This window comes from Lemur catta, chromosome 14 (assembly GCF_020740605.2).
Source record: "Lemur catta isolate mLemCat1 chromosome 14, mLemCat1.pri, whole genome shotgun sequence".
NCBI classification, from domain to species: Eukaryota; Metazoa; Chordata; class Mammalia; order Primates; family Lemuridae; genus Lemur; species Lemur catta.
Genome location: NC_059141.1, coordinates 5,198,150 through 5,226,067, shown reverse-complemented (window position 1 = coordinate 5,226,067; position 27,918 = coordinate 5,198,150). Strand labels below are relative to the sequence as shown.

At 46.7% G+C, this 27,918-nt stretch overlaps 1 protein-coding gene across 2 annotated transcripts; it reads right to left on the bottom strand.

Moving 5' to 3' along the window:
* Window positions 1–1,787: 1,787 nt before the first annotated feature.
* UROS (uroporphyrinogen III synthase) lies at window positions 1,788–27,753 on the bottom strand. Of its 2 annotated transcripts, none has more exons than XM_045568160.1 (10): window positions 27,508–27,753; window positions 21,116–21,204; window positions 20,833–20,916; window positions 19,697–19,799; window positions 17,060–17,134; window positions 12,071–12,145; window positions 5,723–5,803; window positions 3,929–4,014; window positions 2,858–2,956; window positions 1,788–2,270 (listed from the first exon to the last, which is right to left on the bottom strand). In XM_045568160.1, exons 2-10 carry the CDS (start codon window positions 21,176–21,178, stop codon window positions 2,133–2,135), a joined length of 804 nt encoding a protein of 267 aa, XP_045424116.1. In that variant the 5' UTR covers window positions 21,179–21,204; window positions 27,508–27,753; the 3' UTR covers window positions 1,788–2,132. The 2 variants fall into 2 exon arrangements, with proteins under 2 accessions (XP_045424116.1, XP_045424117.1); XM_045568161.1 differs by having other exon boundaries at window positions 19,703–19,799.
* Window positions 27,754–27,918: the final 165 nt, after the last annotated feature.

Here is a 27,918-nt window from a genome sequence, read left to right as displayed (position 1 = left end):
TTCATGACTGAAAGATCTTGTTCCCTGAATTATTTTTTTGAACTTTACTGTGCAGGTGGCCTGGTGCCGCGTGGGATGGTGGGACTTGGGGAAGTGTGCTTACCACCTGGACTGTTGGCTCTTGTCTGGGCGCGTCCTGTTCCCTGATCATTGCTGAGCTTTGGACATACTAGCCGCCAGGGCTCAGAGTGCCCGCTTACTCCAGGGGAACTGGATTGCGAGGAAATCAGTTGGGATCAGGAGGGAGGATGTCACAGGAAGGTGTGTGGCCTACAGTACAGACACAGTGGGGACAAGGAGCTCCTGGGCAAGCTGTTCCCAGCCTGAGCTCCCACCTCCCATTTCTGAGCCTGGATAAGGGTTTGGCTGGAAGAGCAGGCAGCTTTGGAAAGGCCAAAAGGCAGCAAGGTTAGAACCTTATTTTTTTCCTCCTGGCTTGGGTTTGTGAGCTCATAGGTAGAATGTTCTCTGCCTGGGGCTGCGTGTCAGTGCTGCTCGGCTGTCGCTGGACCTCGCTGAGCTTCCCATGTGGTGTGTGAATCGGCACCTTGGCTGGGCCCCGCCCTGCCCTGGGCCCTGTAGACTGAAGGCTGCGGGGCAGGCTGCCCGAGTGAGCCTCTGCCTCGCACTCGTGCAGAGCACGGGCTGACTGATCCCCTCTTGCCTGAGCTGGGGGCTCTCAGGGTGCTCCCTCAGTCACTGCCAGTGATGGGGGACAGGGAGGTGGGCCTCTAGGACCCTGGGACAGCTGAGCTGTGTGAAGATCCCGGGGGAGCTGACAAGGAGGCTGTCGGTCAGGATAATTCACTTGAGCTCTTTTCAAAATGGTTTTCAGCTTCTCTGGAGCGGGGAAGCAATCTCCCACACAGGTGAAGTAAGACAGGGGTGCTGCCACTTCTCCCAACTCACTTAAGTGCGGGAAGTTAAGCCTGTGGGCAGGGTGGCAAATCCCAGCGCCCAGGCCCGGCCTGCACCTGGGGGGCCCACGGCAACTGGGTCAGACCGGTCAGACCCAGCGCTCTGTCCTTAGTTATTTTACTTAAGCCCCTGGGATGAGTGGTTGCCCCAGGCAGCCATCACCGTGATCCAGTCTGATTCTGTCCTGGTTCTGTCACTCACTGAGCTACGTGACCCTGAGAAGTCATTTTACCTCTTAAGCCTATTTCTTCACCAGAAATATGGGAACGAGAGTCATGTCCACCCCCGGGGCTCTGAGGAATGGCGCTCAGGTACCGACAGGGCCACGCACAGAGCTGCAGCACACGGTGGCTGCTCTAGGTGAAATGCCTCCCAGCCAGACCCGCCAGGAGACAGAGGTGCGGGTGGCACAGTGATCTGCCCCACCACTAGCCCACATGGTGTTAAAAGACACACCCAAGTTTCATTCAACCCAGCTTAAATTCCAGGACAAGATTTAAAAAGTGGGAAGAAGGCTTGGGGACAGATTTGCAAAGCCTTTCTGCAGGGCAGTGCGTTTGCAGATGAACCTCTTCTAGGCAGATACCACCCTCCCGGCCCCTCCGACGCCGAGAGGGTAAGATGGTCTGGCTGTCCGGTGCAGCAGTGTATTTTTGAAGGAAAGCAAGTCTCTCTGTATTTGAATTACCATTGTCCATAGTTCACAAGCAGGAACTTCAAGGTCCTTTTTATAGCATGAACAAACCAGCTTCATACACAGCAACTTTTATCATTTATACCAGGTTGGTCGGTTACCAGAGGTGAGTGTATCTGTTTCCTCCTTGGGCACAGCTTTGCACGGAAAATGACACACGGCAAGTAACAAAACATTCAGTGAGCACAAGTAGCCAGCCCGGTTTATTTGATTTCCTTCTTGCTGGGCACAGAAAGCTCTTGCAGGGCCTGGGCTGGCGTGTGTCTGGGCGAGGGTCCAAACTGGCTTCTGTGGAGGGCAGTCACATGCATGTAGGCCTGATGCCAGCCCCAGGCCAGGCCCTGGCCCCTGGTCCCCAGCTGGTTCCACTCAGGCTTGAGGCAGGAGTTTGATGGTGGCAGTTCCCAAGAGCCCTTGCCGATGCCTGGCCCACACCGAGGCAGCACCAGGCTGCCCTGGCCCCACAGGGAGGAGCCCAGCGTAGGAAGGCTGCCCCGGGCCAGGCTGCTGGGCAGCTGACTCAGCAGCAGCCAGGGGGCTGCAGTGCCCTTCTGACACCAGTGGCCAGGGCCCGTGGCGTGGGGCTATCTGCAGTGCAGCTCACAGGCAGGCCCTGGGCGGCCAGCGCACGGGCTGTGGTGGGGCCGATGGCTGCAAACTGTAGAGAAAAGACAGAACAGAGCCTGAGCGCCGGCAGTGCCGGGGAGGCAGGCGGCTGGACGTGCGCAGGGCTGTCAGCCAGCCTTTCTGTGGGGCCTCAGTCCTCACGTGATGTGTTTACATAAATGATAGCACCGTCTGACTCGGCCACTTCACAATCTGAAAAATACCTCTGCACCCACGACCTTATCCCAGCCGCCCTGCGTGAGAGCATGCCGTTCCGAGGGCTCAGGGGACGAGCAGGGGCGTACGGGCCCCAGATCGGTGCCCGCTGTCGCGGCGGCATCTGCACAGCCGTTCCTCAGACCCCAGCTGCAGACAGTTCTGCTCTGGGTTTCGAGGGGCCCTGGGTGGGGTCCACGGGAGCAGGGTGTGGCAGGGGGTGCCTGGATCCCCGAGGAAAGCAGACAAGGGCTCTGGGGCCAGGGGTTCAAATCCCAGCCCCACAGGACAGTGGCCTTGGCATGTGACCTACCGTCTCTGCCCTCTATCTCCTTATCCGTAAAACCGAAAGGGAAACTGGACCCTTCACTGGGCTGCTATGGGATTAAATGAGGTGACACAAAACCCCACTGAGTACCTCACCTTAATTTGATGCATGCTGTCACCAGATAACTCTTGAATATGCTTGAGACTGTATGTGACGCCAGAAGGACTGAAAAATGTGATGCTGGCTGGAACCCCCTGCAGGGAAGAGAGAGCAAGATCTGTCCCTTGCCCTGAGGCTGAGGAGACAGAACATTCCTCTAGCTTCAGCGGCATCGACTCCTCAAGCCACAGGCAGCCCAGGTGGCTTTACGACAGGAGCGGTTCCTGGTTGATGCTGGCATTTTCTCTTCCAACAAGGTGGAATTTGGCAAGGAACTGCTGAAAGGAGCAGGCTGCGACCAGAAGCCTGGTGCTGCTGCTTGGTGGCCGTGCTGGCTTCCAGGCCTGTGTGTGCCTGGCCAGAGGACACGGGCACCATGGAGCCCAGTGCCCAGAAGCCTGGACGGCGCCTCTAGCTCCTGTATCGCGTGAGGCAGCAGCCTGCCGGCTCCCGTCAACTCTCCATCACCCCCCCTCCCCCCCGGACAGGAGCAGACAGGGCACCTGAGGCGCCTTCCTGCGTTTGCTGTGTCCCAGTGTCAGGCCAGGCGTTCAGAGGCCAGCCCTGGGACAGGAAAGGCAGCTGAGGTGTCTTAACTGAATATAAATGTTGAAGACATCAGTCAACGCAAGCAAGAGCTGTCCATTCTCCTGACAGGGGCCTCCAAGGGCCCCCACGAACTCCCTAATCCAATCCAGACTCCGGTGGGCACTGTGGGCTCCTCCCACCATGGGCCCAGCCCCTGCCTATGGCCCCGCCGCTGCCCCCACGGGATGGATGACAATGGTAACACCAAGGCCGCTATTTACTGAGGCTTGTGTGTATCCTGGATGCCATACAGAGAGCTTTGCATAAATGATCTCCTTTAATCTATATAAAAACTTACTAGGTAGGTCTATTCCCATTTCGCTGAGACAGAAATGGCGCCTCAGAAAGGCCATGTCCTCACAGTCACGTGCTGGAGATGGTGGAACCACGTGTGGCACCAATGTCTGGGAGCTCGTGCCCTCACCCTGTGCCTCTGCCACCTGCCCGCCCTGCCAGAGCTCCCTGGAAACACCACGTACCTGCGTGGAATAGTAGCTGTTCAGGTTCACCTGCATTGCTGGGTGAGGAATCGTCTGATAGACAGTGATGCTTTCCATGGGAATCCCTGGGCACGATGGAAGCCATGAAGAGACGTTACCGCACTGGGAATACAGTGGGGCCTCCGCACCGCGGGGTGCAGCTGGGGAGGCCTCCCAGAGCAGCACCACCCTCCTGGCACCAGCTGCTCAGAAACTGAGAGGCTGGACTCAGAGCAAGGGGCCTCGGACAGTGCCCTGCCAGGGGCTGAACACCGCAGCGTGGCTCCCACACCAGGCGGCTGAGCTGGCTGAGGCAAGACAAAGCACCGGGAACCATGGCCTCCTTTTGTACCCATGAATGCCTTTTGTTCCCATGTTCGTGTGGGTTTGTCCACAGGGAGGTCCCTAGTCACGCCACGAATCCCACACAGACAGGATTCACATTCCAGGAAGCAAGATCCAAGAGCAGCTCCTGAGAGGCCGGGGGTCCGGAGGCCTGGCTGCTGCCAGCTGTGCCCCCACGTGGCCGTGGGGCCCCTCTCTGGACCTCAGGGTGCCCACGTGTGGATGAAATGATCAGGCTCTGGACCTTCCCACGTTCCTTCCTTTGCCATTCAGGGATGCTAAACATTCCCAGGGGTTTTCCGGGCTGGTAACAAGAGGGGAGGTAGTGACGGGACTGGCACACATTTAAGTCATTACAGATTTACAGCCATGCATAGGTGAAAAACACTGAAGAGAAATGAAATGGGATGGGAAAGAAAATCTCTCAGAAGAGATCTAGATAATTTCAGCATAAAACAGCAATTTGTCACCATTTCATACCCCAAAATCTAAAGAAAGAAACTGAAGTATCAAACTGCTGATTTGTATATGATTTAAGGACACCTGGGACCAAGCTTGCTCTTACTTTCTCCTGGTGGCTTCCTGTGCCTGAAAGGCTAATGATTTTGCTGATCTGATTAACCAATGTCCTCTGCCTTTATTCCTGGTAGCACTTAGAAGACAGATGCCAATCTGGGTAGAAGAGATACATTTTAATGTGACGGGGGAAAGAGGGAGAGTTACAGGGTCCGAGATCACCCTGGGTCGCACTGTTCACGGGGATTGCTGTTAGAGGGAACAGTCACAGTGCCGTGACGTGCTTGCTTTTGCTACGTGCACGCTCTCAGAGCAGCTGTGAGCTTGGTCCTGTGTCACATGTTTCACAGACGAGGCTACTGATGCACAGGGGGACAGTGTCGCTTACTAGCTGACATGGCTAATACACAGCAGAGGGAGAATTCAAATCTGTTCTACTCTCACCCTAAAGCTCATACTCCGTATCGCTGATAAGCCTTGCCCCCAGAACCGCCATGTGACAGGAAAAGGAGTGCAGGTGACCCCTAAGACACCTGAGTCAATGATGGTGACGTGCTCCAGAGGCACAGGCTGAGGGTCCCGGAGCTGCAGCCGACGGAGCGGGAGGATGCTGCACGCTATTGTAGGGTCAGCTCCATCCGTAGACTCTCTTCTACATGTGAAACCAAGTCTGTGGTTCGTCACCTCAGTTATCTGCCCCGGGGCCACCTCCACACCTCCTCCTGTCCCCCATCCTCTTGGGGAAGGCCGCCAAGCAGGCTGAGAGCAGGTGCGAGCAAGGCGCGTGCAGACCGCACGCTGAGCCTGGCGTGAGGAACGCCCCTGCGACCCCTTGGCCTGGCCCTTCCAACCCAGGCTGCTGCGTGGGCTCCCCGCAAAAGCTCTCGGCAGAGCCCAAACAGGCCAGTGATGGAGTCAACAAATTCTAGTCACCTTTGTCCTTGAGCATTTTCGGCAGGACTTCTCTCTTGAGGGTTCCACAGGGAAACAGAAGAGGCAGTGCTGATGGCTCCCCTGCGAATGAACAACCAGACTCTGTAAATCTTTGTGACAACTCAGGGTGGCACCTGTGTGCAGCGGCACGGGGCGGGGCAGCTCCAGGAGGGGAAGCAGCCCAGGGCCCCAGGCCACCCCTGCTCCTCGGCTCAGCTCCTCTGCAAATGGGAAGACCAGCTGCTACCTTGCTGAACTTGAAGGGTCATTACATGAAGATCGTAAGAGGTGATGTGGGTGAGGAGCTCAGAAAACTCACATGCACGTGAACCAGGGGCTGCTGCCGTCCACTCTTCCAGCTCCCTCTCAGCCTGCAGGGCCCCCGACCTGCAGTTACTACTTGGAGCGCAGGCTTTGCACCTCTAAGGCAGAAAAGTAACGATCTGGTGTTGACACTGGGGGCAAACATTCCCTGCTTCTGGGGGAGGCTCTGGATGAGCCAGGGCTCCCGCTCAGGAGGCAGCCGCAGCCAGAGTGGCTCCCTGCCCACTCTTCTCCCAGCCAGGTCAGCAGCCACTAGGCCAGGTGCCCCAAGGGCTGATGTTCGGCCCCACAGAGAGAAGCCTGCTAAGAAGGGCCCGGCCTCCCACCGCCCACACCAGCTCTCTACTCTGGGAAGACTTCAGGGCATTTTCAGTTCTAGGCTCTTTGCAGAATAGTGACAACAGAATGTGATTTGAAAACCAATTTGCAACACCACTGTCCAAAACTGATGGGTTGTCAGATGCCAGAATCTTCCCCAAATGTGAAAACAAAGCATTTTACTAGAACCAACCATTTTCCCCCACACCTGCCCATTAGATGCAAGAAATTTTAATGGGTGTTGGTCATGCACAAACATTATGTATTTGTCTACATCTTTAAGATCTCTGTGAGCACATCTTTGGTGACTGCAATCAGAGGAGGAAGCAAAACAGGCTTCCCCAATCCAGCACTGTCTGCACCAGCCAGCAGCTAAACAACAGGACAACTGTAGGTGCCTTTATTTCCAATATGTAAAACAGCTACATACTGGCAGTGCCTAGCAGCATAAAGGAGGAAAACTTGAAAATGTCCCAACTGAATCCTCCCTTGCTGCTGAGGGGAGATCTGCTGCAAAGATATTTCTGAGTGCTAACCCTGTTCAAGAGATCAAAGACAAATAATCCACTCCTTTTGGGGATAAACTTAATGCTATGGATTTATCTTCAACCCAAACAGGTCAATACAGTAGTTAAAGCTAACTGATTTTCAACCCAAACAGGCAACTGCAGCTGTTAAAGCTGACAGGAACGGTGAATTGTGGGGATCAAAGGCTCTGCTGTCCATCCATTACCAGGAAAAGGTCAGGAATTCCCTAGGAGAGTATCATGCAGCTGAGGAGGGGCTCATGAATAGTCACTCTACATAATTAAGATACAATGTCATTTTACTGAAGGATATGTCCATGTCTGTCCCCCTCTCAGTCCTGCAGTCGGTGGGTGCTTAACTGCAGACAATTCGGATATGGGGGCTGATGGAGGAAGGGCCCAGCAAGTCTGCCCAGCTGCAGAAACTTTCCAAGTCCAGGAGGACGGTTCAAATAAACCACAGTACAACCTGTCTGCCTTGGACTCTTTCTCTTTTTAAAAGTTATGGAAACAACCCAAGTGGCCATCACATGAGTGGATTAATAAAATGTGGTATATGTATACCATGGAGTATACATATACATATACTTATACTCAGCTATAAGAAACAATGGTGATCTAGCACCTCTTGTATTTTCCTGGATAGAGCTGGAGCCCATTCTACTAAGTGAAGTATCCCAAGAATGGAAAAATAAGCACCACAAGTACTCACCAGCAAATTGGTTTCACTGATTATCACCTAAGAGCACATTTAGGAATAACATTCATCGGGCGTCAGGCAGATGGGAGGGGCAGGAGAGGATGGTGTATACATACATAACGAGTGCGATGCGCACCGTCTGGGGAATGGACACTATACGTAAGCTAAACATTTGTACCCCCATAATATGCTAAAATAAAAAAAGTTATATCGTCTTCCACCTTTTACCATTTAACAGGTAATCACTTTTCCATTAAAGGAGATGTCCTGGGAAAGAAGAATCTGAACAATGAGTTGTCAGATTAAATGGGTTAACTGCTTTAAGCACTTACAATAGTGCCTGTCAGAAAGTTAATCAGCGTCAAATAGTAATAAAATAAAATAAGCAATAACTATGCACTGGCCTGTTTACTACAAGCATTGGAAGCAGATTTTTTAGCTTTTAAACTCAGGCTTCAAAGTTTACTGGGGGAGAAAAATCATTAATGCCTGGGTAAAACCAAGGTTGAAGGTCCTTATTAGCAGTCAACATGGATTTTTATTTGGATATTCTAATTGAAAATGGAAGATTTTTTAGGACCCACAGACATGCTGGTAATAAATTAGAGGAAATAACAAAGGCTTTGCAAAGAATGCAGACCAGTATTCTCCTAGATAAGGGCAGAATATGTTAATATCTACCCAACCAAGGCTTGAGTCAGTTAATTGAAACACCAGTGGGATAGCTCAGAAGTGACACTGACCCCTTCTGCCTTGTGCCTGCAAAGCAAGGACACCGGCCTGATGGCTCTGGGCCTTCTAATGAGCAATGACTCAGACGTTCCCTTCCATCTCCTTCCAGAACAAATGCACCAACTGCAGGTACAGCTCAACTTCTGCCCAGGAAACAGGAGGAAGCCACCTATTCCTTTAAGGAGCTAATTGTCCACCCACCCATAGAACCAAAAATCATTCTTTGTAAATCCTGGCACTTAATCCCATGAGGAATGTCAAGATCTACCACTTACATTTATTGCTACATTTATAAAAGAAGGGCTTCGCTGCCGTTTAAGGCTGTAACCATGACTCTCCAGAAACAGAAACAAAAAGCCCGGAGCCGGGTCCTCCTGGACCATCTGCACCTGCAGCAGCAGCCCCTGGAGTGAACCCGCACACTGACACGGGAAATGACGCCGGGGCTGGGCCGTGCCACGAGCAGCCCGTCCAGTGCTCACCCTCCCTGGACAGCTGGGGCAACTGCCCGCGGCTTCCTGGCAGCTGTGTCTCAACACCTGGCTGCCCAAAAGTAGGTCACTGCCATGTCTAGGCTGACGCTAAAGAAAATGGCCCTCAGTAATCCATAGAGTTGCAACTTTCAGCCCCACTCCCTGACCTCTGGGGAAAGGGAGGGGCTGGATTGAGTTAATCACCAGTGGTCAAGGATTTAATCAGCTGTGCCGACATAACAGAGCCTGCGCTCTAATGTGGAGAGCTTCTGGGTTTGTGAACGCCTCCGTGTGCCAGGCGGGTGGCGCCCCCCAACTCCACAGCGACAGAGGCCCCTGTGCTCAGGACCCTGTGGACCTCACCCCAGGTACGTCTTCATCTCCATGTTCACCTGCATCCTTATATCGTTTATGGTAAACCGGTAATGCAAGTGAAGTGCTTCCCTGAGTTCTGTGAGCCATTTTGGCAAATGATTGATCCTGAGGAGGAGGCCGGGGGAATCCCCAATTTATAGACAAGTTGGATGGAGTGTGGGTACCCCGGGCACCCAAGACATGCATCCGACGTGGGGGCAGTCTTGTAAGACGGCCCTTAAACCGTGGGTCTGTGCTAACTCTGGGTAGTGTCAATTCAATTAAGCTGTAGGATACGCAGCTGGGGTCTGGAGTGCCGGTGTGAGGAAAACCCCACACCTGTGGTGGCAGAAGCGCTCTGCAGGTTGAAACAGATCCCATTAGTTGGCCTGCCATACAAAACTGTTTATACCTCTTCTTGTCACTTAATCCACCTGCCTCATAATGGTCACCAATGTCTGTGTCCCCCATCCCAGCCCCAGCTAAGCTGGGAGCTCCCAGCAGGCAGGGATGGAGCTGGGCCCTCTCCAGCCCCCATGCCCTGCAAGGGTCTGGCACACAGGTGTTCCTGGCAAATGTCTGCTGAACCACCTTCTCCTGTGACATGGAGGGAACATGGGGGTGGGACAAGAGGAGCGTAGAAGAATGCATTAAGTGCCCAAAAGGCCTGTCTAAGCCAGTGCATGCACGTCCACTGAGCTCAGGAGAGCACAGGCTTGGGATTCCCGAATGGCGAATCCACTCTGTGACTACAGCGTATTCCTTGAGTGAGCAGAAAAGGCCTATGTAGCTCTTCAAGGCCGGAGGCCTCTCGAGCCTCTGCCCACCGGAGTCAGGCACACGTACCCCCACGCCCCTGGGGCAGCCCCAGTCTGAGTGGAAGGAGGTGCTTGGCCAGCAGCTCCCTGAGAGCAGGTTTGCTGGCTGTGAAGGCCAAGGGAAGGGCAAGAGCCTTGCGGTGCCAAGTCTGAACGCCAACCTGCTGCTCCATAGCTTGTGACCTGTCACTTGGTCCCCCAGAGCCTCTCTCACATCACAGTCAGAAAGAAGTTTAGGTGATGACGGGAATGTTCTGTGCTGTCCAATGTGGTGCCATTAGCCACGAATGACAACTGGGCCTGTGAAATGTGCCCAGTGTAACTGGAAGCTGAATTTTCAATGTTATTTAATTTTAATTAACTGAAATTTAAATGTGAATAGCCATGTGCCGCTAGTGGACTGGACGGCACAGCTTGCATGGCGATGACTCTGACGTCACAGAGTGGTGGTGGAGGTAAAATGAGATGATGCCGGCCAAGCGCCCAAGGCCCTGGGGCACACAGCGCTCAGTAAGCGCCGGTTTTCAACGTTAACACAGAGTGTATAGTGACCCAGGAAAGGTGAAATTATTTTTAAAAGAAAATTGGGGAAAAAAATAAGAGAATTGGGGAGCTTGGGAAGGACGCACTGAGTCCAGCAGCGCGTGTGACTGCCTGCCACCCCGTCCTGCAGACCCCTCTGCTATGGCCTAACTGAGCTCCAGGGGCCCTCAGGCCACAGTGCAGTGGGAGATGCAGAGGACTTTCCCCAGGACAGGCTCCCAGGGGCGCACAGAGAAACACAAGCGAGAGGACCTTCAGGCAACAGCAATGGCTTGTGGCAGGAAGACCTCATAAGACTTTAGTGCACAAGTTTACAGATCAAGAAAGGCCAGCGCCACCCTGAGAAGGAATATTTTTTAACACACATATTTTGTTTTGCCTAAAAACAAAACCACCCACCACTGTTTCAGAAGCCATAAAAAGACTCATTTAATGTGTTGTCTCTTCCTACCCACCCTGATATCATTATCCAGGGGACAAGGAATACGCCCCTCTCCCGGGACCACCTTAGAGGAAAACCTCAGTGGTCCGCAGTCCATCTGGTCCCTGCCTCCCAGCTCAGCAGACACCCAGGCAGTTCTAGAAAGGGATCGGCACGTTACAGCCCTGAGTCAGAGCCCAGCCCACTGTTTGCACAGTCTATGGCTGCTCTCACGCTACCACTGCAGAGCTCAGCAGTTCTGACAGACCATTTGCCTGCAAAGCCCAAAATAGCTAGACCTTAACAGATGAAGGTGGCCAGTGCCTGGTCTCCAGCAGGGCCTTGATTTCCTCTTCAGTAATATTAATATAACGTAAGATGATTCTGCTTCATTCTCCCATGTATGGCATTACACCTATAGCAGGGAGGGGTCAAATGACAAGAGTGCAAGAGCCTGTGCCTGCAGTTGACTGAACACACAGGGAAGAGAGAAGATGGGAGATGCACCCTAGACTAGGTGGGACTGCCTGCATGGGCTCGGTACCCCACGTGTCCGGTCGGCCTTCCCAGCCCTCTCTCTCCAAAATCTCTGCTCCAAAAATCTTTGGCTGTATAGTCTTCCAAAGCCTAAAATTCCATAAAGACTTAGTCCCCATTTAACTGCAAACGTCCCTAGAACCAGAGCCGTTTTAAGTCTGAGTCCATGTGTAGCCCAGTGATGAGCATATCAGGTGAGTCAGCTCTTTACCAGAGAGCAAGTTTAGGGAAGACAACATGCAGAAGGGGAGAGTAACCAGCAGCACTTCCTGCCTCTGCCCTCTGTAGGATCGCTTCAGGGGGGCTCTCCTCTGCTTTTATCTCCAAATGTTTTGTTTTGTGTTACATTCAAGTTATCTCACGTTCTTTGGTATAGTGCGTAGGAGGTGGGCTAAGCCTCAAACAAGCGCGCGCGCACACACACACACACCCACACACCCACACACACTGATAGGTTATGGTCCTGAGTGTGTTATATGCTGCTCACCAATCTCACCACCAAGAATGCTCTAAGGAAATATTCTTTTCCCTGGGTAGTTGTTGTGAGATCAATAAGCAAAAAATAAATGGGCTTCATTTAGGGTGGTCTTTTTCTACTTACTGGAACAAATATATTCTGCAAGGTTTTCTGCATTTCCACACTTTTCTCCTTCTGTATCCAGGCCAAGTTTACTCACTGGAAAACAACAAAGAAATGTATTTCTTTACACAGTCATTGAAGTCCTTTTGTTCCAGTGTGGTGTTTTTAATGTGCACATACACAGGCACACACTTTACAGAGCACACAGAGAAAGTCCTCTTGAAAGCCGGTATAGGAAGATCACAGGTGTCCATTCAGAGAGAAGGCGCTGGGTCCTGTCCCCACCCCCACGTGTGGCTGTGGGTGAGGCCTTAGCTAGCTACTCTGAGCTCTGCGTAGCTCCTTTGTAAGACGGAAAAACACTAACCACGTGGGACTGGTTTAAGGGCCATGTGAGATAATGAGAGCAAATTGCTTGCCATCTAGGAGCTCAGTAAGGGCGTTTTCTTAACAGTCAGGAGATGGGGAGCACGTGGCTTCTACTACTTTTTGCAGGAGTCTGCAGTAGAGAGCCCTCATTCTGTTAGGGAGACGAGGCCAGACCACATCCAGAAAGGCGTCATGGGTTGACGTGGCTAGACTAAAACGGAAGGGAGGGGAGGAAAGGGTTCATAACAATCTGCCAGCAGGGACCCACAGCATTACAAACGCATGCCATTTACAGTGAAGGGCTATACCAGCCCCTTTCGTCAGACACCGATTCATGAGCTGAGGACGAAGCAGACAGACCCAGGCTCCCCTGTACTTTTCCAGCCAGTGAGCACTTGGCCACTCTGCAGAAGGTGTTAATGAAGGAAGGGCCCAGGGGCCGGCTCAGTTAGCACTGTTACCTGCTCACAGGAATGTGGACCTTCTGTGAGGAAAGAGGGGTTGTGGGAGTTCCATTTAGGAGTCACACAGGAGGCTGGCTAGTAACAAACAAAAGCTTTAATAAAAATACCACCAGCTTTTAATTTACATATCATCAAAAATGTGCTGAGTCAAAGAGAAAAATGTCTCATGCAGTTGTAAACTTTGTCTAGGAACTAAACTCTCGCTTATGCTGCAGTGCCAACCCAGGCTGGGCTTATCCTCCTCTGTTTTTGAGGTCAGAAGGGTGAAATGCAGCAAAGAACCCCAAAAAACCTGCAGGAACTGAACTGAGACATAAGAACTTGCAGTGAGGCAGGTAATTAATATTGACATTAATATGCATTTTTCCTAAGTAATGAGACAACAGGAATCATACCCAGGAACTAACTTCATATATAGCTCTGCTGATCACAAAATAGGCACTTGTTCATTTGATCCTTACGCTACAACACCATGAGAAGACAATTACGCTGCACTTGAGAGAAGGCAGCTGAGGCTGTGAGCGGGTGAGCTGTGGCCAGCTCTGGCTGCCTGGGGCTATGTGGAACACCCCGAAACCCACGAGAAGGCTCTTAAGAAATGTGTGGGCCTGGGGAATATATGTTTGGTCCAAGGTCTCAGCTCCTGCTTGTGGCCAGAGAGACTCTGCTCCAAGTCAGCACAAGCATGTCAACCAACACTCCAGCCTGGGCAAGCCCATCTTAAGGGCCTTCCCCAAGTAAAGACTGATAGTGAAATTTCAAATCATCCACAACAGTGTTAAATAAACCACGATAATCCCAGACAAACCTGCCACAGAGTATTTTTCACATTTGAGAGGGTAAGACATTGACTGCCACAATGGATCCAGTTTGCTGGGCTCATGTAAACCTGTGGAATGATATCCCCTGCCAGCTGATGTCTATGTTGAAAAGGTGCTATTCGGTAAATCCTTAGTGCAAAGGTAAATCAGTAAGAATCAAGAAATGAGATGAAGATATTAACAATATTATAGATAAGATGATTTCTGTAAAGTCTTTCCAGAGTTTATGGGAAAACATGGCAGTGCAATAAAGATATGGCCTTAAAAATGGTAAAACATTTGCATGCTTATGCAGTGGGCATGGTGGCTTTGGAACAATGCTGTTGTGGATTCAAACAATGGCTGGACCACTTACTAAGTGTGTGACCCTGGCAAGTCACACCTCTCTCAGGCTCAGTTTTTGTTTTGGCTTTTCAGTTGGGAAAATGGGCTTATTAAAACTTTTCTTATGAAAATGAGAAATCATATTCATAAAGTACAGAGCACAGCGCCTGGTATATAACAGGGAGTCAAACGCTTGGATGATAATTTGTTCCGGCAGTGCAAATATATATCTGTCACAATGAAGTTGCTTTACAGTCTGTGTTCTGAGTTGAGTTGTTAACTGCTGTGCTCTCTTCTGTGGGATCACTGGGCTCGGTTTAGAAGGCCAAGCAACGGTGGCCACTAAATGGCTCCCAGGGCAGCCCTGCAATCAGTTGGGAAAGGTGGGGACTTCGACTTTGGGTTGCTGGCTGAGTTGCAGGGTATTAGCCCACAGGCCAACCCACTCTGCTTCTTCAACACAAACTGAAATCTTATTAAAATATGCAGAAATTATCCAACCAAATAATGTTCTCAGGAGATTTCATGTAGTCCTGTAAAGTCCTCACTTAACATTGTCAATAGGTTCTTGGGAACTGCCACGTTAAGTGAGTGGACAGCAAGTCCTCAAACAATATCATCTCGTTCAATGCATTTTCACTACAACATTGAGAAAAAAACAATTGGTTTCATTACAAGTCATTTTGCTTAAAGTGGCAGTTTCAAGAGCCTATCGATGACATTGAGGACTTACTATACAAATATTATGGCATGTACTTTTCTCCATCTACTAGTCATCAACAATATCTGCAAAGTTGTAAGTCAAGGTGCAACATTTACAAAGAAACACAGACATCTTCTCCGGCTAGATTTCCACAGTGAGACTCCTTGATGTTCACTGGACCCTGTTCATTTCTACTTTGAGGAAAATGCCTACCTTTTCTTCTCATTGCTTCTCCTGACCTGATCCACAGGCTCTGAGAAGCCAGGCAGGCTTTTGGCCAGCGGGCTCCTGGGTGACCCACTGACCCTGGGAGCCATGCCCCTGTGCCATCCCCCACTCACAGGTGGGCTGGACTGAATGACGAGATTCAAATGAAAAGAAGATGGCAGAAGTGATGGGATGTCACCTCTGAGATTAGGTTACAAAAAGACTATGGCTTCTGTCACGAGTGCTCTCTTTTGCCCTCTCTTGGATGACCTCATGAGAGGGGAAGCCAGCTGCCACACTCAGGTAGCCCTGTCCAGAGGCCACGCGAGTGACCTGAGAAACAGATCTTCTGGGGCCTGCTGACAGCCGTGTGAGTGATTTTGGAAGCAGAACCTCCCCAAGTAAAGCCTCAGGATGTGTGCAGCCCTGGCCACCAGCTTGACTGTAGCCTGGTGACAGCCCTGAGCCAAAAGAACCCAACTAAGCCACGCCCAGATTTCTGGCCTATAGAAACAGTGAGATAATAAATGCTTCTTTCTAGTTACTAAGTTTTGGGGTAACTTGTTACCTAGCAAAAGATGACTAATACACTGGGCCTGGTCTCCTCCCACCTGCTGGTGCTCACCTTCCTCTAACTCTCCAGCTCCTGCTGAGACTCTAGATGAATAGAAACCTCAGGGAGTTCAAGTTCGAGCAACACCTCCTCCCTGTACCCACTAAAAGAACTCCTTTGCACAGTGTCTGAAAAAGTGAACTAACAGAATGTTCAAAGTTGGGTGACTAACTTTCATGTTAAGGAAGAATGTGGTTTCCTCTCAAAGAGATTTTTAAAAGTTGCAAAATTTCTAATTTCATCTCTCCTTTGATAATTCGTTCCCAGCATTTAGAACATCTCCTTTTCCTTCACAACTGAATAAACAGGGACCAGCCTGAGTCCCGTGAGTCCCAGCTGAGACCAGGGCTCTGCTGCTTGTGCTGCCCTGATGACGCTCCGCTCCCAGCTACTCCTCTGAGTTTCTCATAATTGTATCACCCTGGTCTTTTTTTCTAGTTTTCTTCTCATTTGACAGAGCAGTGACAGCAAATTGCAGAGTGCTGCTGCTGAAATCAAACTGAAGGGTGTGTGATAGCTCAAAATGATCTTTTATTAGCTAATATGTGAAAGCTAGGAAAATTTACAAATATACTATGTATTTGATAGTTGAATTTTGGGTGTGTTAGTCAGAAATTGCCTATATTCTTTCCTTTTCTCATTCAGAAAAAAGAAATAGTAAAGGAAAGTACAAGCAAATTCTGACTTTTAGGGGGAGATGTGCAGGAGTGGAGGTGGTTCCTTCGGCAAGCAAGCCACGGACTCCCTCTCCCTGGCTGATCTGAGCCTGTGGTAACAGTCGTGCTGTGCCGAAGAGCCAGGCACCATCCTTTCATCAGCCTCCCAACCCCCGACTGGCCCCCAACCTCATTGTGTTCTCTGCAAAATGTGCTTTTAATTTTTGAACTATTTTCACTCATATTACACCCTCAATATTTTGAAATTCATTTGGACAAGTTGAACCATTTTGAAACAAAGTTACCGGTTAATTTATTCACAATTGCTAAGCCTTGTTTTAAGTATTTATAATGTTTAATGTTAATTTTTAATGATTCATTATTCACATTTTATGTTTAAAAAGAATATATAAATTTAAGACTATTTGGAAAAATGTAGAAAATATTAAGAAGCTATAAAAACTATAATAGCACTATGTGGAGATTTAGGCTTTTTAAAAATTATAATAAAATATATAACATAAAACTTTACTATTTTAATCATTTAAGTGTATAATCCAGTGGCAATAAGAATATTAACAATGAGATTAGTGGGCCAAAGGGTACAAACATTTTAATAAAGTTTTTGAATATACACTGACCAAGCATTTCTCAAAAGATGTAAACCAATATTTAATGCCATTTGGTAATGTTTGAATATATTTGTTTCATTGCACTCTTATCAATTATATATTTAATTGATTTTTGCAAACTTAATAAGCAAAAAATATTTTTATACAGGATTAAAGTGTTTAAAAGAAGCAAAAGGGGCTACACCATTTTTTGGTGTTTTATTTTTACTTTGATTCCTTACCTAGAGAAGCAGTAGCATTTCCAACAACATACACTGACTTAGCATTCCATTTTTCTTTCAGAGACTTTTCCCAGACTGTAAAACATGAAAATATATGAGAGTTGCAAATACCAAAGTGGCCATTTGGATTGTTGCCCAAGGCTGCTTGTTCATCCTAAGAAAGCAAAGCAAATTATTAATAACCAATCATCTGTAGCAAATGTGTAAAAAAAAAAAAGGAAAAAAATTATTAATAACCAAATGTAAAGAATAGCATCTCAAACTAAAATTCCATTTTCATATTGTTCATATTTTGAAGGCAAATTTTTAAAAATCTCTTTGCTAAATGTTTCAGTATGCCTTGCTTGAAATATTCATTTCCATAGCTGGCACTGTGAAAAATTTTTAGTATGTACTAGCAGCATTTTAATGTGTAGTAGAAAATGAACATAACTTGAAGAATTAATTTGCATTATGACATTAAAACTTAAAAATCTAGATTTTTAAAGAAAAGTCACTGATTGTTAAAAAATGTGTCTAATAAATACAATTGATTTTACTTGGGACACAAATCTGAAAGCAGTCAACAAACTGTAATCTGAATTGAGAGGGCTCATTTATCCATTAGGTCAAAGTAGAAATAATAAATTTCAGGTTCATTAACAAACACTGTTTAATACAGAATACTACCACTTTATGACCAAAAACAAACAAAAAAAAACTTTAAATATGAATTGAAGAAAAATCAAAGAGCAAATGGATTGTATAAATATATCACAAGGCCACTGGGCATTCAATACGGTTTTAAAAGACAAACCGTAATTCTTCTTTCCTGAAATCTGATTAAGAACATAACTTTTCCTTAAATTCAATAGTATTACTCTACCTTTTACACTCATAAGGAAACCCCCTTTTAAACAGTTACCAAAGATTGAATTTCACTGTCTTTCTTACCCCACAAATACATTATTTACTAAAAAATTATCCATAGCCTGTGAACAAACCCCTTTCCCAGCCTCGAGGCAGAATGAGTGGAGTGAGTGCTGGGTGGGGCACAGGGCTGGGGGGGCCAGCTCTGCCCCTCGGCTCCTTGTGTGTCCCGTGCAAGTCAGGTGGCCCACCTTGTCTCTGTTTCTGCATCAAGGTAGCTGGGATTAACTGTGCTCCTACCGCCTATTTCATATGGTTGTCATGAGAATCAGAATCAGAAAATACATGGAAAATGCTTTTTAAACTAACAAGCACTACAAAAAGTTACAATGACCATTGTGGAGTTTCCCTCTTTTTCATTATCTTCATCCTCAAAGCTCACACAAAAGGGAAAGTACGGTGGTGAGACAAAGCACCTCGAAGCACCACTGGGAAAAGTACACGGGCTTCCTTGCTTTGGAAACAACAGCACTTCCAGCTCTGCGTTTCTCAGGGTCCTCATTCCTAAGCAAACTATCAGACTTTCTCTTCGACAGGCGGTGAATGTGTATATGACATCACCAGGAGGGTGACAGATGTAGGCTATGGTGAAGCCTCGTTAAATGTGAAGAAAGAGAATAATAACCACTTGCCACCGTCACTTACTCGGTGCCCACTCTGCTCCAGGCAACGTCCCAGATGCTTGAATCGTGAACCTGCGACTTACAGACTGTGTGGTCTTGGAAAGTTCCATACCCTCTCTTCTTCAGGCCCTCGTCTGCCAACTGGAAATACTAATCGTACCTCCCTCACAGGAGAAAGCCTTTGGGACAGTGTCTGGCACAGAGTGGGCACTCAGTAAGTTCCACTTAGCTAACAGGAGAAGTAATAATCACAGGTGTTATGATGTCCACTTTAAAGACAAGGAAACTGAGGCTCAGAGAGGTCAAGGAACTTGCCCCGGTCAGAGTGGCTGCATGAGCCCAGGACTAACTGTCCCCACCGCTCTCTGGCAACCCCTCTTCCTGCTGCCCCTGTGTGTGAGTGTAACTGTGCAGGCAGCTGGCCTGGTCTGAAGCCTGGCTCTGCACGGACTGGTTCTGTGGCCCTGGACAAATGCTTACTCTTCCCAGCCTCTGTTTTCTCACCGGTAATATGAGATCATAGTGCTGTGTGCCTCTGCATTTTATCTAGGGTTAAATGAGGTAAGAAATGTGAAGTATTTGACACGGAGTCTGACGTATACAGGCACTCCATAATGTCAGCTAGTAGCTGTTCAATCGCATTTATTAAGAAGGTGGTTCAGTCTGAACCCCGGGGTCCTGTTAATGGGCAGTGCCATTTTCATACGCTTTTGATGGAGAAGGAAGGAGGTGGGAAGAAGGGTCAAAGAGATGTCTGCATTCCTAAGTGCCAGCCACGGCACTGACCATTTTCATATATTGTTGTGTTTCCTCATCATCCCTATGAGGAAACTGGCATTTATCCTATTTTCAGAGGAAGAGGTGCCTGATATATTCTAAGGGGAGATATGAATGCCCAGCAGGCGAACATTTAAGACTCTCCCTCAGTGACATCTGTCTGAGAGTTTAGGAGGCAGCCCTGTCACCTGTTTCCCAAAAAAGTGTCTGTGAGCTGACATCACTAAGCACCCACTCCTGTTAGAAATGTGGTTGTTTCTAGAATCTAGTCTCCCAGCAGGAAAAATAAGAGTAAATACAAGTCTAGTGGGATTCACAGCACACCTACCCTCACCTTCTGTTTTATTGTCTTTCTCCAAACACAACTCCACTGCTTCCACTGCTCTGGGGCTGGTAAAAATGAGTCCCCCGTAACCTTCCGGATGAGACAGCTGCACACCAAAAAGCAATAAAGGTATTTTATATGATGGCCAAGTTCAACATCTCCCAAGGAGCTATGACCCACAATTCCAAATGCTTCACAAAAGTCATAGGCAAACTAATTCCTTCCACCCATCCACCCAACACTTACTGAGTGCTACAACTATTTATTCTAGGGCTTTTAGGATACACAGGTGAATTTGTTATTCATAGCATTTTCCTCAGGAAGCTCACAGTCTAGGGGAGAGACAGACACAGGGTAGTGTCACTGCAGCCAAGAGGGAAGGCCTGGCTCAGCCTGGGATTGGGTGGGGTGCAGGCAGGAGGGTAGACTTGACCTGCATCTTTAATAACACTGGACTAATCAGGAGGAGATATCCATGCTGAAGCCCTGATTTTCAAAGATAATAATGGTGGTATCACCTACTGAACATTTATTCTGAGCCAGGCACTGGACTGTTGTATATATCTGACTTCACTGATGCTGTGAGCACTGAACCTTTAATATGAAACATTTGGAAGGCTTTACTGGGCTTGTCTCCTGCAGTATCTGTCACTCTTACACTGGAAGCATAACTGAAGTTGTGGGCAGAAGCTGTGGGTTTGAGTACCAGCCCTGTCTCTCACTTGCTGGAGGCCTTGGCTGAGTTACCTAACCTGGGGCCCCAATCTCTAACATGGGAAAAGCACAGGTGTTTGGCCTGCTTTGCAGAGGTTGGGGGTGGGGTGTTAATTAAATGAGAGCATGAATGAAAGGGTTCTGGGACTGCTGAGGGCAATGCAGGCTTGGTGCTCTCACCGTGACCTGCTCTTCTGGGCCCTGATCTCCAGGCCTGGGTGGCTTTCTGGAGGAGGTGGTAGAAGCTAAGCAAAGAATACCAGCAGCAGCAGTCTCCTGGAGCCAGGTAAGGTTGTGCTGCTTTTGTTTTAAAGTTTGGTTAAAAAAAAAAATGACAGGGTAGTAAAATAGTCTTTCTGGCTTGAGCTGGCAAGCATTCTACAGAATCCAAACACTAACCTGGTGCTCAGACAGACAGGCCTTACCTTCTCAGAGAAACTGGGAAGAGACAAAAACTCAAATGATAAAACAGGAATCAGAGTGGCTTCAAGTCCATATAATCCTAATTCCTGAAAATGAAAGAATATAGTTCTGGATTGGCCAGGGCTGTTTTGAAAATAAGGGTCATGATATCACATTGATAACTGCTTCTGCGTCAGTTCCTCTGAGTTTTCAAAGATCCCTCCCCTGCCAGCTCCAGCCCCCTTGACTCCATTAAGTGTAAGGATGCTACATGTTTTATGGGACAAGGAGTCTCAGGCCACTTACCCTGATATATGGATCCTGGCCACCATCATCTTCCTTAGCATCTTTCAGTAAAAGAACCTTCATTGTTGCCTGGTAGTCCTTATAGGGTGCTGTGACAGAGCAAGGAAACAGATCTTAATTAGATCTCAAAGACTTGTCCTAAGCAATGTTCGATGGGGATGGAGCACAAGAAGGTAATTAATTGCTTGCTGAAGAGACCTATCCCTCCCACACCATGACTTAGCACTAATGGGCTTGTTCTTTCTGAAGACCCTTGTCACTGATAAGGCCAAGGGAGAGCATGTTAGCAGCTGATACCACTTGGAGAGGCAGATGAAAGCCATTAGTGAAAGTCAAGTGTCCTACACATTTATGGCTTAAAGAAAAGAACAGGTGCAAATTCTAGGTTGTGTCAACAACAAATAGAGAAATGGGTATCTTATATTGTAAAGAGACAAAATTATTTCCATTTCAAGATAAAAATACTAAGTAGCTCATAAGACTTTAGGAAATATTGACTATGCTGTTTCTCAAATGATGTTTTCTAAATGTTGTCAAGTATCACCAGATAATCTAAAAACCTGGAAAACAATTTGTCAGCATGTGTCAAAAGCCTCATACACTTCATACTTTCTTCCTATAATTTCACTTCTAAGAATAAATACTAAGGCAATGCTCACAAATGTGTACAAAGATTTAACATAAAGATGTTCATTCTGGCATTCTTTAGAATTACCAATGATTGGAAATAATGTAAATATTCAACAATGAGAGAATGGTTAAATAAATCATGGTACAGTCATATGAAATCATTAAAACATTCACAAATAATTACATGGATTATTTAATCACAAAATAATCTTAAGTAAAAAAAGCAGGATTCAAAATAACATAAGTAGTATGATTTTATAGAGTATATATACACAAAAGGATATGTATCAAAATATCATTAGTAATTATTTGAGTGGTAGCTTGGTATTATCATCTTCTTCTTTACCTCTTTCAGTATTATACAATTTTTTTTTACAATGAACATTACAAAACTCTTACTATCAAGGGGGGAAAAGCACATTATAATCATCCCAAAGGCCTCAAAATAAATCCTGCTGAGGAACTGCAGAATAAGTTTGCTTAAGATGCAGATTATCATCCCATAAATGGCATTAGACCCACCAGTTAGTTACTTAATAAATATTACGCAATGGTTTTTTTTTATTTTTAATGTCCTTTTTTAAATTTCAGAATATTACAGGGATACAAATGCTTTGGTTACATATATTGCCTTGGCACCACTCAAGTTGGAACTATAAGTGTGCCCAACCCCCAGACATCACACACTGTACCCATTAGGTGTGAATTTACCCATCCCATTCTCCCCCCTACCACCTGTCCAAGGCCCTATGAATGTTACTTCCATATGCGCACATAAGTGTTGATCAATTATTACAGTATCAATTTAATGGTGAGTACATGTGGCACTGGTTTTTCCATTCTTGGATACTTCACTTAGAAGAATGGGCTTCAGCTCCATCAAGGATAATACAAGTTCACCATTGTTTTTTGTGGCTGAGGAGTACTCCATGGTATATATATATATATATATATATATATATGTATATATATATATATACACACACATATATATATATATATACACCATATTTTATTAATCTACTCATGTATTGATGGGCACTTGGGTTGTTTCCACATCTCTGCAGTTGTGAATTGTGCTGCTATGAACTTCCGAGTGCAGATGTCTTTTTTATAAAATGTCTTTTTTTCCTTTGGGTAGATACCCACTAGTGGAATTGCTGGATCAAATGGTAGTTATACTTTGAGTTATCTCCATATTAATTTCCATAGAGGTTGTACTACTTTGCAGTCCCACCAGCAGTGTGTGAGTGTTCCCATCTCTCCGCATCCATGCCAACATTCGTTTTTGTGGGGACTTTTTGATAAAAGCCATTCTCATCAGAGTTAAGACATATCTCATTGTGGTTTTGATTTGCATTTCCCTGATGATTAGAGATGTTGAGCACTCTTTCATATGTTTTTTGGCCATTAGTCTGTCTTCTTTTGAAAAGTTTCTGTTCATGTTCTTTGCCCACTTTTTAATGGAGTAGTTTGATTTTTTCTTGTTGATATTCCTGAGTTCTATATAGATTCTAGTTATCAGCCATTTATCGAATGTGTACCATGCAAATATTTTCTCTCATTCTGTTAGTTGTCTATTTACTCTAATGATAGTTTCCTTGGCTGTGCAGAAGCTTTTTCATTTAATCAGGTCCCATTTGTTTATTTTTGTTGTTGCTGTGATTGCCTTTGGGGTCCTCTTCATAAACTCTTTGCCTAGGCCTATGTCTGTAAGAGTTTTTCCAACATTTTCTTCTAGAATTCTTATGGTTCCATGCCTTAGGTTTAAGTCTCTTATCCATCGTGAGTTGATTTTTGTGAGAAGTGAGGATCCTATTTCAGTTTTCTATATGGCTATTCAATTTTCCCAGCACCATTTATTGAATAAGGATTCTTTCCCCAGTGTATGTTTTTGTCTGCTTTGTCAAAGATCAGATGGCTATATGAGGATGGTTTTATATCTGGGTTCTCACTTCTGTTCCACTGGTCTATTTCTCTTTCTTGTGCCAGTACATGCTGTTTTGGTTACTATAGCCTTGTAGTATAGCTTGAAGTCTGGTAAATTGATGGCTTCCGATTTGTTCTTTTGCTTAAGGTTGCTTTGGCTATATGGGGTCTTCTTTGATTCCATATGAAGTGTAGAATTATTTTTTCTAGATCTGTGAAAAATGATGTTGGTATTTTAATAGGGATTGCATTGAATCTGTAGATCACTTTGGGTAGTATAGACATTTTAACAATGCTGATCCTGCTGATCCATGAGCATGGTATGGTTTTCCATCTTTTTACATCCTCTGCTATTTCCTTCCTCAGTGTTTCATAGTTCTCCCTGTAGAGGTCTTTCACTTCCTTAAATTTATTCCTAGGTATTTTATTTTCTTTGTTGCTATTGTGAAAGGTATTGAGTCTTTGATTTGGTTCTCACTTTGACTGTTGTTGGCATATAGGAATGCTACTGATTTGTGTATGTTGATTTTGTAACCTGAGACTTTGCTGAATTTGTTTATTAGTTCCAGTAGTCTCATGGCAGAATCTTTGGGGTTTTCTAGATATAAGATCATATCATCAGCAAAGACTGATAGTTTGACCTCTTCTTCCTCCATTTGGATGTCCTTGATTTCCTTCTCTTACCTGATTGCTCTGGCTAGGACTTCCAGCACTATGTTGAATAGAAGTGGTGATAGAGGGCAACCTTGTCAGGTTCTAGTTCTAAGCAGGAATGCTTTCAATTTTTCCCCATTCAGTATGGTGCTGGCTGAGGTATCAGGATGATGTTGGCTTCATGAAACACGTTGGGAAAGATTACTTCCTTCTTGATGTTGTGGAATAATTTCTGCAGGATAGGCATCAGTTCTTCTTTATAGGTCTGGTAAAATTTGGGTGTGAAACCATCTATCTGGTCCAGGACTGTTTTTTTTTTTTAAGCAAGGTTTTTATTACTGCTTCCATTTTGGTACTTAATATTGGTCTGTTCAGGAATTCTATTTCTTTCTTATTGAGCCTAGGGAGGCTGTGTGCTTCTAAGAATTTGCCCATTTCCTCCACGATTTCAAGTTCACAGGTGTAGAGATTTTTAGAGTATTCATAGATGATATTTTATATTTCCATGTTATCAGTTATAATTTCTCCTTTTTCATTCCTGAGTGAGCTTATTAGAGTCCTTTCTTTTCTGCTTCTGGTTAAACTAGCGAGAAGCCCGTCAATTTTGTTTATCTTTTCAAATAACCAGCTTTTTGTTTTATTAATCTTCTGTATAGTTTTGGTTTCATTTGGTTCTGCTCTGATCTTTCTTTTCTGCAGTGGTTGACAAGAGTCAACAGAATACATTGTTTGAAGCAGAAATGTGTTAACTCCATTACTTATAAGTTACTCCTGAATATATTTCTGGAATATTATATCATCTATGGAACATTTTAGGAAAAATTGTCCCAAAATGAACTGCTTTGTATCTAAGCAATAAAACTTGGGTGAATAAATAATAATTACGAAATTAAGTTCTAATTATTGTTCCTGTTGAGGTTAGCTAGAGATATTGGGAATTTGGGGAAATGGACAGTATGGTTCCTATCATTTCCTGAAGCTATTCAAAATCTGTCTCATACAGATATTAAGAGCCTACCCTGCTGCAATGGTCACTTTTGTGTCACCTTGACTAGTCTATAGTTCCCAGTCTTTATAAACACTAATCTAGATGTTGCTGGGAAGGTATTTTGGAGATACAATATAGTCTGCCATCAACTGGCTTTAGGGGAGATTATCCTAGGTAACCTGGGTGGGCCTGATTCAGTCAGTTCAAAAGCCTTAATAAGAGCAGAACTGAGGCTTCCCTGAGGAAGAGGCAATTCTATCTGTGGACAAAGCCTCAGCTTCTACTAAACCCCAGCGTTCCCTTCCTGTGGGCCTACCCTCCTTATTGGTTTACACTACAGATTCAGACTTGCCTTGCTAGCACCCACAGTTGCTTAAGCCAATTCCTCACAATAAATTTCCTAACATATATCTCTTACTAGTTCTGTTTCTCTTGTTGAATTCTAAGTAACACACCTTCCAATTTGAGGGCTCCAAGAATCTTGTATGTCACTGAGTGGTAGGTAAAATGGATTTTCTGCTAAGGCATAGATCCTTTTGTGGCACATAAAGCAAGCAACTAGTGTGGGGATGAAAGAGCCAAGCATGATTTTGTTGGAAGCAGGCAATCCAGAGCTCCACTCAGCTCCCACCATGTCTGTGGCATGGATCTAGGCTCTGGGATACAGACCCCCATGTTCTTTCTTAGCCTTGAAGAGCCCTAAGCAGACAGTAGAGATGCAAACTCCCTGCTTCAGCTCTGCCTCAGTAACTGCCAAAAAACCAGATTTCAAGGACTCCGATAACCCAGCCTCACAGAGAAAAGAAAAAAAATAAAGAACACCTACAGCAGCTTTGCTGGTGCTTCTGTTATCAGCCTGCTAAAGTAGAGGGGGAAAAGCCGCTTTTACCCTTTAAAAGCACCAAGCCCTTGGCCTCACTGCCTGGCACTTCCTTTCCTTCCTCTGTGGCCATTCCCTCCTTCTCTCTTTCTTCCTTTCTTTCTCACGAAAATAAACTTTGTACTTCCTTTTATCCTAAACATGGTGTGAGAATTCTTTCCCTACCTGTGGTGAGCACCTAGTAAATTTCTATCCTTTCAGTAAGTATATTAATATCCATGATATGGCTTGGTAGACAAGAGACTCTCAGGACAGATGAAACTCACAACACAATCATAGGGGCTCTGGGCTAATGGGGCCCTTTACAGTATCCTGACTCTATATTCTACTGATGAAGGATTACTGATTCATAAGATGTCACCACACTGCTGTTTAAACCTCTTCTGTGATGGCCACCTCACTACTAGGGGCAGCTCATTCCATTTTTATAATCAAACAGTCAATCCACTCCCTTTACTGCACAGAGAAAAAAATGTAGAACCATAAATCTCATTCCTAGAAAACAGATGTCTTCTCTAATCAACGATTTTCCTTCCAAATAAGTCTTTACAGCAGGCTGCAAATTGGCAGCCTGTGGAATAAACCTGACTGGTAGATGCATTTTATATGGAACAGATTTTAAAAATCAAGATATTTCTTGTAGAAATCCAGAACTCCAGCTCCTCCTGAAATGGAAAGATCTGACAACACTGAGCCAGTATTTCCACTTGGTCACAACTGATGGCAGCTGAAGCATGTACACACTCTAGTTTGTCACACGCCTGTCCGCTCTGTCAAAATAGGATCAGGTCTTTAATTTGGATAATCCCAATGGTCCTGAAGCCTTTAAGGTTGCGAAATCAGCTTTAGAAAGCTTTTAGGCCAGGTGCGGTGGTGGCTCACACCTGCAATCCCAGTGACTCGGGAGACTGAGGCGGGAGGATAGCTTGAGCCTAGCAGTCCTAGGCTGCGGTGAGGTCCCATCTGCCACTGTACTCAGGCCTGGGCCACAGCGCGAGACCCGGCTCCAAAACTAAAACAAAAACTCCAAACAAATTTTGGGTCAGAGAGTTAACTTGGGCAAGGATTCGGATTGGATTCCTTCCATCACCGACTAGCCTGTGCCCCCAGCTGTTTGGGGAACACACCGCGGATAGGGTATGCTGGGGGCGTGGGGTTATCTGCACGTGTCCGCCGACCTTCCGGTCAAGGCCAGACCAGTGGCGTCCGGGTCCAGTCTCATCTTGTCACACATCGCTAGGGAGCGCAGGCAGGGCCCTGCACGCCCGCGGGCGCCAGTGTCTTCACTGCTACCGGGGCAGCTGCACCTACCTCACTGGGCCGGTGAGGGCCGAAGGGGCGGAGATGGGACCGTGCCCAGCACGGCGCCTGGCACACGGCAGGCGCCCAGGCGCGGGGGCGGTATCTCGCAGTCCCAGCAAAGAGGGTGCAGAGGCTGCAGGACCAATGTCAACAGGGTGCGCAGCCTCCTCCCCGCGCCGGGCGCCGGGGCGCCCCCGCACCTCAGCCCAGAGGTGGCGGGTCAAGAGCAGCTCCCAGCGGAGCGCTCGCGCATGCGCACCGACAACGAGACCCTGGGCCACTAAGCTAGATGGGTCGAACCACTGCGCGAAGGGGAGGGAAAGCCTTGGAAGGGAGGCAGCAGAACGGAGGGAGAAAGAAAAGACCAAGGTAGGGCCCCAGACTGGACATAACTCTGTGGGATCCCAGCTGCGGAATCCA